Source organism: Triticum aestivum, chromosome 3A, assembly GCF_018294505.1.
Source record: "Triticum aestivum cultivar Chinese Spring chromosome 3A, IWGSC CS RefSeq v2.1, whole genome shotgun sequence".
NCBI lineage: Eukaryota > Viridiplantae > Streptophyta > Magnoliopsida > Poales > Poaceae > Triticum > Triticum aestivum.
The window spans coordinates 552,294,716-552,306,436 of record NC_057800.1 but is presented as its reverse complement, the minus strand read 5'-3'; the positions used below and the strand labels follow the sequence as shown (position 1 = coordinate 552,306,436).

Here is an 11,721-nt window from a genome sequence, read left to right as displayed (position 1 = left end):
AAAGATAAACATCACATGCAATCAATATAAGTGATATGATATGGCCATCATCTTCTTGTACTTGTGATCTCCATCTCCGAAGTACCGTCATGATCACCATCGTCACCGGCGCGACACCTTGATCACCATCGTAGCATCGTTGTCGTCTCGCCAATCTTATGCTTCCACGACTATCGCTACCGCTTAGTGATAAAGTAAAGCATTACAGCGCAGTTGCATTGCATACAATAAAGTGACAACCATATGGCTCCTGCCAGTTGCCGATAACTCGGTTACAAAACATGATCATCTCATACAATAAAATTTAGTATCATGTCTTGACCATATCACATCACAACATGCCCTGCAAAAACAATTTAGGCGTCCTCTACTTTGTTGTTGCAAGTTTTACGTGGCTGCTACGGGCTTAAGCAAGAACCAATCTTACCTACGCATCAAAACCATAATGATAGTTTCTAAAGTTGGTGTTGTTTTAACCTTCGCAAGGACTGGGCGTAGCCACACTCGGTTCAACTAAAGTTGGAGAAACTGACACCCGCTAGCCACCTTTGTGCAAAGCACGTCGGGAGAACCGGTCTCGCGTAAGCGTACGCGTAATGTCGGTTCGGGCCGCTTCGTCCAACAATACCGCCAAACCAAAGTATGACATGCCGGTAAGCAGTATGACTTATATCACCCACAACTCACTTGTGTTCTACTCGTGCATATAACATCAACACATAAAACCTAGGCTCTGATACCATTGTTGGGGAACGTAGTAATTTCAAAAAAATTCCTACGCACACGCAAGATCATGGTGATGCATAGCAACTAGGGGAGAGTGTGATCTACATACCCTTGTAGACCGACAGCGGAAGCATTATATTAACGCGGTTGATGTAGTCGTACGTCTTCACGATCCGACCGATCCAAGCACCGAAACTACGGCACCTCCGAGTTTCAGCACACGTTCAGCTCGATGATGATCCCCGGACTCCGATCCAGCAAAGTGTCGGGGAAGAGTTCCGTCAGCACGACGGCGTGGTGACGATCTTGATGTTCAACTGTCGCAGGGCTTCGCCTAAGCACCACTACAATATTATCGAGGATTATGGTGGAAGGGGGCACCGCACACGGCTAAGAAAACGATCATGTGGATCAACTTGTGTGTCTAGGGGTGCCCCCTGCGTCCGTATATAAAGGAGCCAAGGGGAGTGCGGCTGGCCCTAGTAGGAGGCGCGCAGGAGGAGTCCTACTCCTATCGGGAGTAGGACTCTCCTCCCTTTCCTTGTCCAAGTAGGAGAGGGGGAAGGAAGGGAGAGAGGAGAGGAAGGAAAGGGGGGGCGCCGCCCCTCCCTCCTTGTCCAATTTGGACTGGGGGAGAGGGGGCGCGCGGCCTGCCCTGGCAGCCCCTCCTCTTCTCCACTTTAGGCCCATGAGGCCCATTAACCCCCCGGGGGGTTCCGGTAACCCCCTGGTACTCCGGTTTTATCCGAAACTTCCCCGGAACACTTCCGGTGTCCGAATATAGCCGTCCAATATATCAATCTTTATGTCTCGACCATTTCGAGACTCCTTGTTATGTCCGCGATCATATCTGGGACTCCGAACCAACTTTGATACATCAAAACTCATAAACTCATAATATAACTGTCATCGAAACCTTAAGTGTGCGGACCCTATGGGTTCGAGAACAATGTAGACATGATCGAGATATGTCTCCGGTCAATAACCAATAGCGGAACCTGGATGCTCATATTGGCTCCCACATATTCTACAAAGATCTTTATCGGTCAGACCGCATAACAACATACGTTGTTCCCTTTGTCATCGGTATGTTACTTGCCCGAGATTCGATCGTCGGTATATCAATACCTAGTTCAATCTTGTTACCGGCAAGTCTCTTTACTCGTTCCGTAATACATCATCTCGCAACTAACTCATTTAGTTGCATTGCTTGCAAGGCTTAGGTGATGTGCATTACCGAGAGGTCCCAGAGATACCTCTCCGACAATCGGAGTGACAAATCCTAATCTCGAAATACGTCAACCCAACATGTACCTTTGGAGACACATGTAGAGCTCCTTTATAATCACCCAGTTACGTTGTGATGTTTGGTAGCACACAAAGTGTTCCTCCGGTAAACGGGAGTTGCATAATCTCATAGTCATAGGAACATGTATAAGTCATGAAGAAAGCAATAGCAACATACTAAACGATCGAGTGCTAAGCTAACGGAATGGGTCAAGTCAATCACATCATTCTCCTAATGATGTGATCCCGTTAATCAAATAACAACTCTTTGTCTATGGTTAGGAAACATAACCATCTTTGATTAACGAGCTAGTCAAGTAGAGGCATACTAGTGACACTCTGTTTGTCTATGTATTCACACATGTATTATGTTTCCGGTTAATACAATTCTAGCATGAACAATAAACATTTATCATGAAATAAGGAAATAAATAATAACTTTATTATTGCCTCTAGGGCATATTTCCTTCACTTAGGGCCCTCTCGGTGTGATGGCATCCATCATCGTCTGGCCAGAAATAGGTGACTATGTCACGGGGATGCCGGAACATATTAACGAGAAAGAAGAATAAAACCGATAACGAGGATGACAGTATAGTGAGCATGTGTATGACTCAGGAGGATAATGATGCATCTCGGGTTTTGTAAAGTATCGTGAAGCAAAGGGAACATCACATGATAACCAAAGGTTCACTCAAATATCATTCATGTAATCATAGGGAACGATACGGACGCCCACGGTTCCGTTATCGGTCATTGAACTAAGAAGTTTCGTTCATGTCTATGATTTACCGAACCTACGGGGTCACAAGATTAAGGTAATCATGATCTGCTGACTGTTAGTAGGACGAGAGCATCGATGGTTTGTTTGTAGAATTGTTTCATTAGTATTTGGAATAGTTTCGAGAGAAACCGGGAGCGTTTTAGGGTCACCGGAAGGGTTTCGGAGTTTATCGAGCAATGTCGGGTATTACTGAGAAATAATATATAGGTGGAAAAAATCGGTGATGTTAAATTAATATTAAAAGGCTCTAGTAATTGTTAGGAGGTTTTTATATTTAATTTAGTATCAACGGGCCTTCAAAGGCCAAACGGTGGAGAGAGAATTGCGCCACGATGGCCCATGTAGGGGAGGCGCCCCTTTCCCCCTTGAGGGAGACCGAATTGGGGTGGGGGAAGGACTCCTCCTTCCCTCTTTGGCCGGCGCAAGGAGGGCAGTCCTTCCCGTCCTTGAGGTCGTGCTTTTAGACACACAACTTTTGGAGCCTCCTATAGTCCTCTAGTTCTAGTTAATCAATTAGAGCTTGACCTAGATCCTCTAATCCTCGTAATTAGAAGTCCAGTGTGATTATAATCTCCTCCCTCAAATTCTTCGGCGACGATTAGCTCTGGACGGTGAGCGCTGCCGGGTCGTGAAGATTGTACGCTTGCAACCAAGGAGAGAGGTCGTGCTTTCGGTGCTCCCTTCGAGAGATCGTTCGTGGGTGGTTCGCGGGATCGTTCATCTGCGGTTCGAGGGACTCCAAGTACGATCTACACCGACTCGTCGACTTCCGTTGCATTCCGGAGATGGTAACGATCGTGATCCAAACCGTTTATGCATCTTCATATTGTTCATGGGTGATCGTAAGGTGATTTTTTTTTTGTTTTCTACTACACTTCCCAACAGTTACTAAGGCTTATAGGCCTAAATTTCTCATTTCTTCCACATTACTCTCCTTAGGGATAAGCGTGATAATAGCAAAATTCAGTCTATATATATATCAAGGTTGCCATACTCAAAATCTCTCACGGAAGTCATAAAGTCATTCTTAATAATATCTCAGAAAGTCTGGTAAAACAAGAACGAAAACCACATTGAGATAAGCCCCATGAGCGTAGGATCCCAAATAATAGCAAGCTTAATTTCCTCTTCTAAAAAAGGTTTTTTTGTAAAGTTTCATTTTCCTCGGCAGTAACCCCACTCACCCCTCTTCCAAAATTTGAACCTAAATGAATATCTGCAGTAGGTTCAAATTTAAAAAAGCATCTTATAAAACTGGTGGCCACTTCAACCATATCTCGTGTAGAATGAGCAGGACCATTCTCACCAAGTAGCAAAAGCTCTATCTATCTATCTATCTTTATTTCTTTCTTTCTTTCTCTCTCTTCCTTTGTTAGGTTGGCCTCTAAATTGATGCTCTAGCTTTTAGGTTTTCTTCTCCACAATCGAGTTTTAAATTTCTAGACTTCAATTGGGGAAGAATTAGAAGGTGTATTCCACACCACAAACCAAAGAATGAAACTCAGGATAGTCGAGCCGAGAGTGCATTTTCTACCATGCACGGTATATACCGTGCATTGTCTATAGGGTGGGAAAGATATCATAGTGTACTAATCACTTGCTGTACGTCTCACTTTTATCAGTCCCTTGCATGCCTCCCCTATCCCCTTGCGACTCTATCACAGAAATATATTTTCTCTTCTAGTATGTAACTGTTTAGATGCTTGATATCTTCTGAAATAAAAGTTTCTTTTATATTCTATTTAGACAAATGTTTTTATACCAATGATATATTTTAAACAAGACTAGTAGAAAACTGATCTATGTACCATAATGAGTTTCTGTGCGCATCAAATTGATCTATAGAAAACTTGATGAAACTTGGTACATAGTTTTTTTTTACAGTTTCGTAAGGTCTCACCATGTTTCAGATTCGAATTTTAAAACTTGTCAAAATATATTCAACGGTGATCTTATTTTAAAGTTCCCTTCAATAGTAACACAAATATGCAAATGTATCTAAATCAAACTAATGGTTCAAAAGATAAAATAAATTTAAATTTTAGAATCATACTCTCATACTGCTGGTATTTACTTCGGGGGTGAGAGGAGAGATATTGCAAGTTACTATAGGAAAAAGTTGTCTGCACGTGGAGAAAAGGTGACTGATTGACAGGGTCATAAATTATGGTTTACTAAACTATACAATGAGAACATACATGCATGAATGCGAATCTCAAAGAGAGTGAGTGGCTGATAGATGCACGGTATTTACCATGCATGGGAGAATGTATTTTCCTTAGTCGAGCCACCATTTTTTAAATCTAAAAAGTTTGGGAGGCGTGGAATGGATTCGGTGCAAGCTTATTTGGCACCTAAGGGCATGGTCCAAACGTAGACATTTATGGAGGCGCTAGGATCGATTTTCTACCCAGTTCCCCGTCGATTTGCAGTTGGACCCGCAAAATCCTGGCGTCGAACGCCGCACTGACGCAAACATACGCATCGGAGGATATGTCCTTTTCTCTCTCGCATGACGGCATGAGGCGTTTGGGCTGTTAATTAGCGCCAGTTGCTAGCGCCAGCCATTGAACTATAAAGCGCTTAGACTATTTTTAATTTACCAAGATTTATCTTTCCTCTGTTAGCGTCGAGTTAAGCATTCCCCATTGTCTTTATCGAAAAAAAAAGCATTCCCCATTGTAGATGCCCTAATCATTCCACTCAAGCATCGGGCCTTAAGGCCTCCTTTGATTCATAGGATATAAATGTTATAGGAATAGGAAGATCATAGGAAGTGAGATGACATGTATCTCAATTCTTATAAAGAAAAAGATGTCATTTGATGCATAGGATAGGAATTTTTCCATTGAGTCTTACCTAATGTTTTTTTCCTCCAAAATGTGAAGGATTGATTTCTATCCTACATATGAATAGAAATCCATTCATACAAACCAAAGGACTTCAAATTCTATCCTATAGAAATCTTATGAGATTCCTACAAATCAAAGAAGTCCTTATTGTGGCGCAGGCTCAACACCAGAGACAATATGGTGAACAAGTAGTGGCATGCCATCGCCCCCCATGCCGGCTGCCACAGATGCGCAGCGGCGGAATCGGTTGACCACATTATCCTTCATTATGAGAATGTGTGGTTCGTTCGTCTGGCGAAGGCTGGGACTGTTGGATCTGGCAAGTTCTTCGTCATCGCTGGACGTCTTTGCTAGCTCTGGGGAGACTAGAAATGCCGGGGATTGCCTATGGCCCGCTCTCTTTGCTATCTGCGCCGCCGCGCTTTGGAGCGCACGCAATGCACCAGGGCTCCAGGTCACCATGTGATTGGCTCTGCAACCGGCTTCGCCCATTTTGAAATGTATACAAGGAAGAGACTGCTCTACCTTCATTTTTTAAAAAAGATTCCTAGGTTTGCAGTTGCAAGTTTTTCCATTGTGCTTTTACTATTTTAAAGTTGCAATACTTGCTTCGTACAATTTGAGTTGCAAACCTGATGTCAAGCATGATGGCGTGTAAAAAAATATTTTATTTATACTCTAGATTAACACACAACAGAGATTAGATAACTTGTTCTCTTATATGCATGCCAAAATTGTGCAACCAAGAGAATGATGTAAACCATGTGTCAGCGTATGCTTCTGAATGACTACCAATCACCATTCATCCGGCGAGAGGAACAGAAATTGCACAACATTTGGTGTTTGCCAGTAGAAATAAACAGATAACACAACCTAAGTTTCCCGTTAATAAACGTTATCAAGAATGTCAAAACATATAGCTCAAGGACTGAGCTTAGTCAGTGTTGAACAATTATAACTAGCTTAGTTTGTGCTGGATTTAACATAAGTTTTCCATTCATAAACGTCCAGCATTGGAAAACATCACATGAGTGTTTCAAAAATTTGGAAACTATGCGCAAGAAGTTCTGAAAAATTGGGCACAATAAGTAGTATTATATGATGTCTTGCCTCTGATCTTGCATTGAATTGTTTATGTTTATTTTAGCCTTTGAATGGTTTATGTTGAACTAGTAATATATTGTGGGTAGCGAGAAATGTTACTCCCTTGGATACATATTAATTTACACACATTTAGTATAATTTTGTACTAAAGCTGTACCAAGTGTGCGACAATTAATTTGGATCAAAGGCAATATGTCGTTATCTTGTTGCATCTAAATTGATGATTGATCCAAAGCAAATGAACTCGTTATGGTCTTGCTCTTTTCCTTTTGATTCCATGGCAATGCACTGGCGCTATACTAGGCTTCTATAAAGTTTGAGCTACGAAAATCAACTATGTATTGATAACAACAGTTCGACAAAGGGCAACTGTCCCCTTTCACTTACATTAAGGTAGGTTCCAACTTCCGCTACAGCCTCAATTGCCTACTACTCTCTAGTATTATTAAACATATAAGTATTGCAGCTATGCGAAACAAACACAGCAGGCTGCACGCATGCATAGCGTCGAAGCTGGATGATCCATGGCTCCGTCTTCGCAACCAGCATGGGAAACTGATATTGGGAATCTGGGATGGGATGGCACAGCCTTCTCCAACAAACTCCAAGTCCAGCAAAATATATATCATCTTCTACTATTTTGGGGCCTCCTTTCATGTTCATATTCGGTTTTACACGATGGTGAGCACTATACATGCGCATGACCAGCGATCCCTCTTTAGCCCTGACATCTCGAGAAAACAGCCTGTTACAGTACCTTCACTTCATCGCCGAGGACGAGGAGTTTGACGACAGGGCCGAAAACATGCTGTTATCGGCCGTGTCTTTGCTGTATGCTTTGCGCACGTCCTCCTTCACCTCACAGAAGCGCATCTTCTTCACCTGTTGCTCATCAGGGGTGCCGCTTTGCTGCTGGAACGCATCAAGGCCATCAGGCAGGCCATCTTCCAAGAATTTGTCGAGCACCTGCGAGCAGTTTGGGAAGTACCGACGGCCCAGTTCCACTGCCACCATCACAGACATGTTTAATTCATGAATAAATATGATTGCCAGACTGCTCGTGTACACAGAACGAGCTGAATGCAAATACACAACACTGAACACCTATGTTTACATACCTACAATGACAAGTTGCAAAGACACATACTAGAAACATATGTAGAAATGAACTTGTGCCACATGCCAGAATGGCAACATACTTTTACATGTTCATGTTTTTTACTGTGAACAACACATGCTATATAAATAGGTTCATGCACAGAATATCAATGAACCCAATAAACGGCGTTAAGTTATTCAGGTAGAAGGTTGTGTACATGGTTGTATTAACAGCTAGTAACAGCTTACCCAGCAATTTATCCAACGATCTCTCAAAAAAAAATTATCCAACGATATAGCACCGGACAAAGTAAAATTGAAAGGAAAGATCGACTACTCATGTTCGCACCTGTTTTCGCTAGTGCATCCACCCTTGAACGCAGCCTTTTGTTTTTTGTTACTGGCGTCTCATTCAGATCGACTTCCCTCAGTTTACCAGAAGTACTTGCTGCAGAAAAACCACCAACTTCTGGTGTGACGTCTGCTTGTGCAATTTGCATGGCAACCTTCGCTTCAGCAGGGAAGAACAGTCTTGCGAACGCGACTGCAGAGACCACAGATCATTTTAACATCTTATGAAAAGGGTGCATACGGCAGAGTCGAATGTGCAGCAAGTGTTACAGCCACCTATTTCTATAGCATATGCACCGGAGAGGGGGGGGAAAGAGGGATTTTTTGGTAGAAAGGGGTACTTTTTCTCAACCTCCCCCATCATTTTAATATTGAGAAAAGATTTGTCTAGAAGTGTCACTATCATTGCATAAAAGGAGACTTCACCTCTGTTTTCCAGGTAGCTTAGTTTCATGTGAAGATCATCAGCCAATAAAGGTGAGGTGACAGAATCTTCCGCTGTCATAGGATTCCTCATCATCTCCCTCTCTAGGATGTCAATGCACATCCTATCTTTATTTGACTCTTGGCCCTGCTCCATCTTCGCATTGTAATCTTTTAGTCTTGTTAACCTTCGACAAATATTACTTGCAAGGCGGCCGTCATCTGTCAATTGCGACGCCACTGCTCCTTTGCTTAAGAGACACATAATAATAGCTGGTTCTCTCCTCATAGCAGCTAGGTGGAGTGCTGTGTACCCACGACTGTTCTTCAAATTCAAGTTGGCAAGTTCCAGGCCTAACAACTCTGTAAGAACTTTGGAATCGCAGTAAGCTGCAGCATAATGCAATGCGTTTGCGTCGTCAAGGGTGATTTCAGACTCATTAAGAAGCAACTTGACAAGTTCAACATCATCAGAATCCAGTGCCCTGTGGATTCTTCTTACTCTTTTCTCGTGTACAGGGTCCGAAATGATGGTGTCACCATCAATTGGCGGAGATTTCTGACGGATCTTTTTTATCTCGTCAGCAATTTCTGGAGGGAGTTCCTTATCCAAAGACATAATATCAAGATCCGATCTTGCAATCCTTTGAACACATTTTTCACGCACTTGAGTAAGCTCCGAGTGGAAAGCAACTTGCAAAATAGGTAGGACGTCTTCCGCCAGAGTCTTGTCAACAAAGTTCATAAGCCGTCGCTGCAGTAGATGATCATCTTAACCATGATTAGCAATTCACCAGAGAAAGAAAGGGTCGTGTGAAATTGAGAAATGAAACCATGATTTACTTTTTTTACTCATGTACCAAATTTACTGTTTTTCGTCTGTTTCGAATTAGCATGCCAAATATACAGCAAATGTCTGTGCACAGTCAAATAAACAAATTGGAGAAGGGTAGAACCATGAGTCGAACATTTCTAGCCTGAAGCTGCCAAGATTAGAGAAAAAATTCTACTTAACAAATATACAGTTGGGAGTTCTAAACAAGCCAATAAGAGCGTATGCATCCCTCACCTGGAACAGCGACATGAGCTCGGGGATCCTGAAGGTCCAAGCCGCGTACATGAGCTCGACGGCGAACCTGATAGCCGGCGGGCACGAGTCGTGCGGGCACACAAGATCAGCACATGACACCACGTCCAGCGGCGCCGGCCGGAGCCTGCCCGTGTAGAGGTACCCCATGAACGCTAGGAAGGCCTCGCGGCCCACACGGCCACCTGGGACGAGGTCCTCCATCTTGTACTGCGGCCTCCCGTTCACATCCCCTCCCGCTCCGCCTCCGGTGGCGGAGGCAGAGGCAGTGACGGCCCCATCACTGCGGCTCCCGCGGGCGCGGAAGAGGTCGTGGAAGAAGGAGCTGCGCACGGCGAGGATGCAACGGTGGACGGGGATGGGCGGACCGCCGTCCGCGACGTCGACGTCAGCGTCGCTGCAGTCGAGTTCAGAATCGAGGAGGAGGCGCTCGAGATTGCTGCTGAGGCGATTCAGGCTCACGGCCTCGACGCTGCTGCTGCTCCCTCCCCCTCCCCCTCCACCGCCACCGCCCCACCCGTCCGCCGCGGGCAGCGGCGCCAGAGCGCCGGAGCAGGGGCTAGAGCCGTTGGACAGGTAGGACGACGAGGAGGCGAACGTGATGGACGACGACGGCTCCATCACCGCCGCCAAGCACGAGGCGAAAGGGCCCTAGAGCCGGACCACCATGTGTGAAGGCAAAGGGGGGAGGCTGCCTTTTGGTCGCTCCCGGCCGAACTGCGCAATTCGGGCAGGCTTTGTTTGGCACCACACAGATCCGCGTCGGCACGGAAACTCCCCCACGTAACCCCGCCTAAACGCAGCGGGGAAGGGACGGCGAATTCGTCGAGCCCAGATCTCGGCAGCCGCCCGCCGCCGCCGCGTCAAGCCGGGAGCTTTCGGGGAATTTTTTCCTCCTCGCGACCGGCTGATCCAAGTGGGGGGAGCAGGAGGAAATATTGGGAGCGACGACGACGACCTGGCGGGGCGGGGAAGGAGAGTGGGGTTGCGGGAGAGGAGTCCGGGGGCAGTTGCGTGGAAAGCAGGGGGAGGCTCGGGCGGGGAGGGGATTGAAGACGACGACGGGGAGGAGGAATATGGAGGCGGAGGATGACTGAGACCGCTGGATTTCTCCCGTCCCTACCTTTCCCTTCTCTTCACTTTCTTCGATCAGGTTCTCTTCTCTGGCTTTTTTGGGGTCGGAGAAGAAGAAGGGAAGGAAAAATTGCACGAGCCACCCCACAGAATACCATATTGGCGTTTGTGCAGAGTACAAAAGCGCGGAGGTCATTATTACGAAATTATATAATACTCTTGCAATGACAAAACGTAGTACGCGTAAGCGCCACACGTCACTGCAATCGGGGGAAGACTTGTGATCCCACTTGCCAGGCTCTCTCTTGCATGTTCTCTCTCCTCGCCCTTTTCTTCTCTCCTTTTCCCATTAGGGCGCGGCTTTGGACACGACCGCGTTCTTCGTACTCTATTTGGGGCCCTTTTTGTAAGATTATGGTATCGTTTGTAATTTTATGTTTTGTTGGGGTTATGTGTGTAAGTTGTATTGGCGGAGCGACTTTGAACCCGATCGCGTTCTTGATTCTCTGTCGGGGGTCCTTTTTGTGAGATTTAGGGGCTAGTTTGTAGTTTTATGTTTTCTTGTGCTCTGCTTGTAAGTCACGCTACCCACCGCGTTGATTAAACGTGGTGCTAGGCCCTTCTCGATCCTTCCCGTATTAAATGCAGCAGTGGGTCCTACTCGATCCTTCCCGTGTTAAATGCGGGAATGAGTCCTACTCGATCCTTCCTGTGTTAAATGCGGGAATGGGTCCTACTCGATCCTTCTCGGCCCCTCCCGTGTAAAAAGCAGGAATGGGCCCTACTCGATCCTTCACGAACCCTGCATGGTCTCGCGTGTCCTTCTCTAAGTAATGATCCTCTAGCAAAAAAAAGAGTGTGTTGGGAACTTGACTAAATATTTTTGCATCATGGACATAATTTATATCACTACACAACTAATGTAGTCGTATCTC

At 45.2% G+C, this 11,721-nt stretch overlaps 1 protein-coding gene across 1 annotated transcript; it reads right to left on the bottom strand.

Moving 5' to 3' along the window:
• Window positions 1-7,068: 7,068 nt before the first annotated feature.
• LOC123062173 (BTB/POZ domain and ankyrin repeat-containing protein NPR2) lies at window positions 7,069-10,868 on the bottom strand. Its single transcript, XM_044485549.1, has 4 exons — window positions 9,695-10,868; window positions 8,629-9,379; window positions 8,201-8,395; window positions 7,069-7,757 (listed from the first exon to the last, which is right to left on the bottom strand). Exons 1-4 carry the CDS (start codon window positions 10,331-10,333, stop codon window positions 7,513-7,515), a joined length of 1,830 nt encoding a protein of 609 aa, XP_044341484.1. The 5' UTR covers window positions 10,334-10,868; the 3' UTR covers window positions 7,069-7,512.
• Window positions 10,869-11,721: the final 853 nt, after the last annotated feature.

What these genes read in the sequence shown, in the direction of transcription:
- LOC123062173 (XM_044485549.1), bottom strand. Translation starts at nt 10,333, where the DNA reads ATGGAGCCGTCGTCGTCCATCACGTTCGCCTCCTCGTCGTCCTACCTG. An exon ending in AGCTCATGTCGCTGTTCCAG is followed by an intron (nt 9,380 to 9,694) that starts GTGAGGGATGCA and finishes CATCTACTGCAG; the next exon opens with CGACGGCTTATGAACTTTGT. An exon ending in GGATGCACTAGCGAAAACAG is followed by an intron (nt 7,758 to 8,200) that starts GTGCGAACATGA and finishes TGATGGTGGCAG; the next exon opens with TGGAACTGGGCCGTCGGTAC.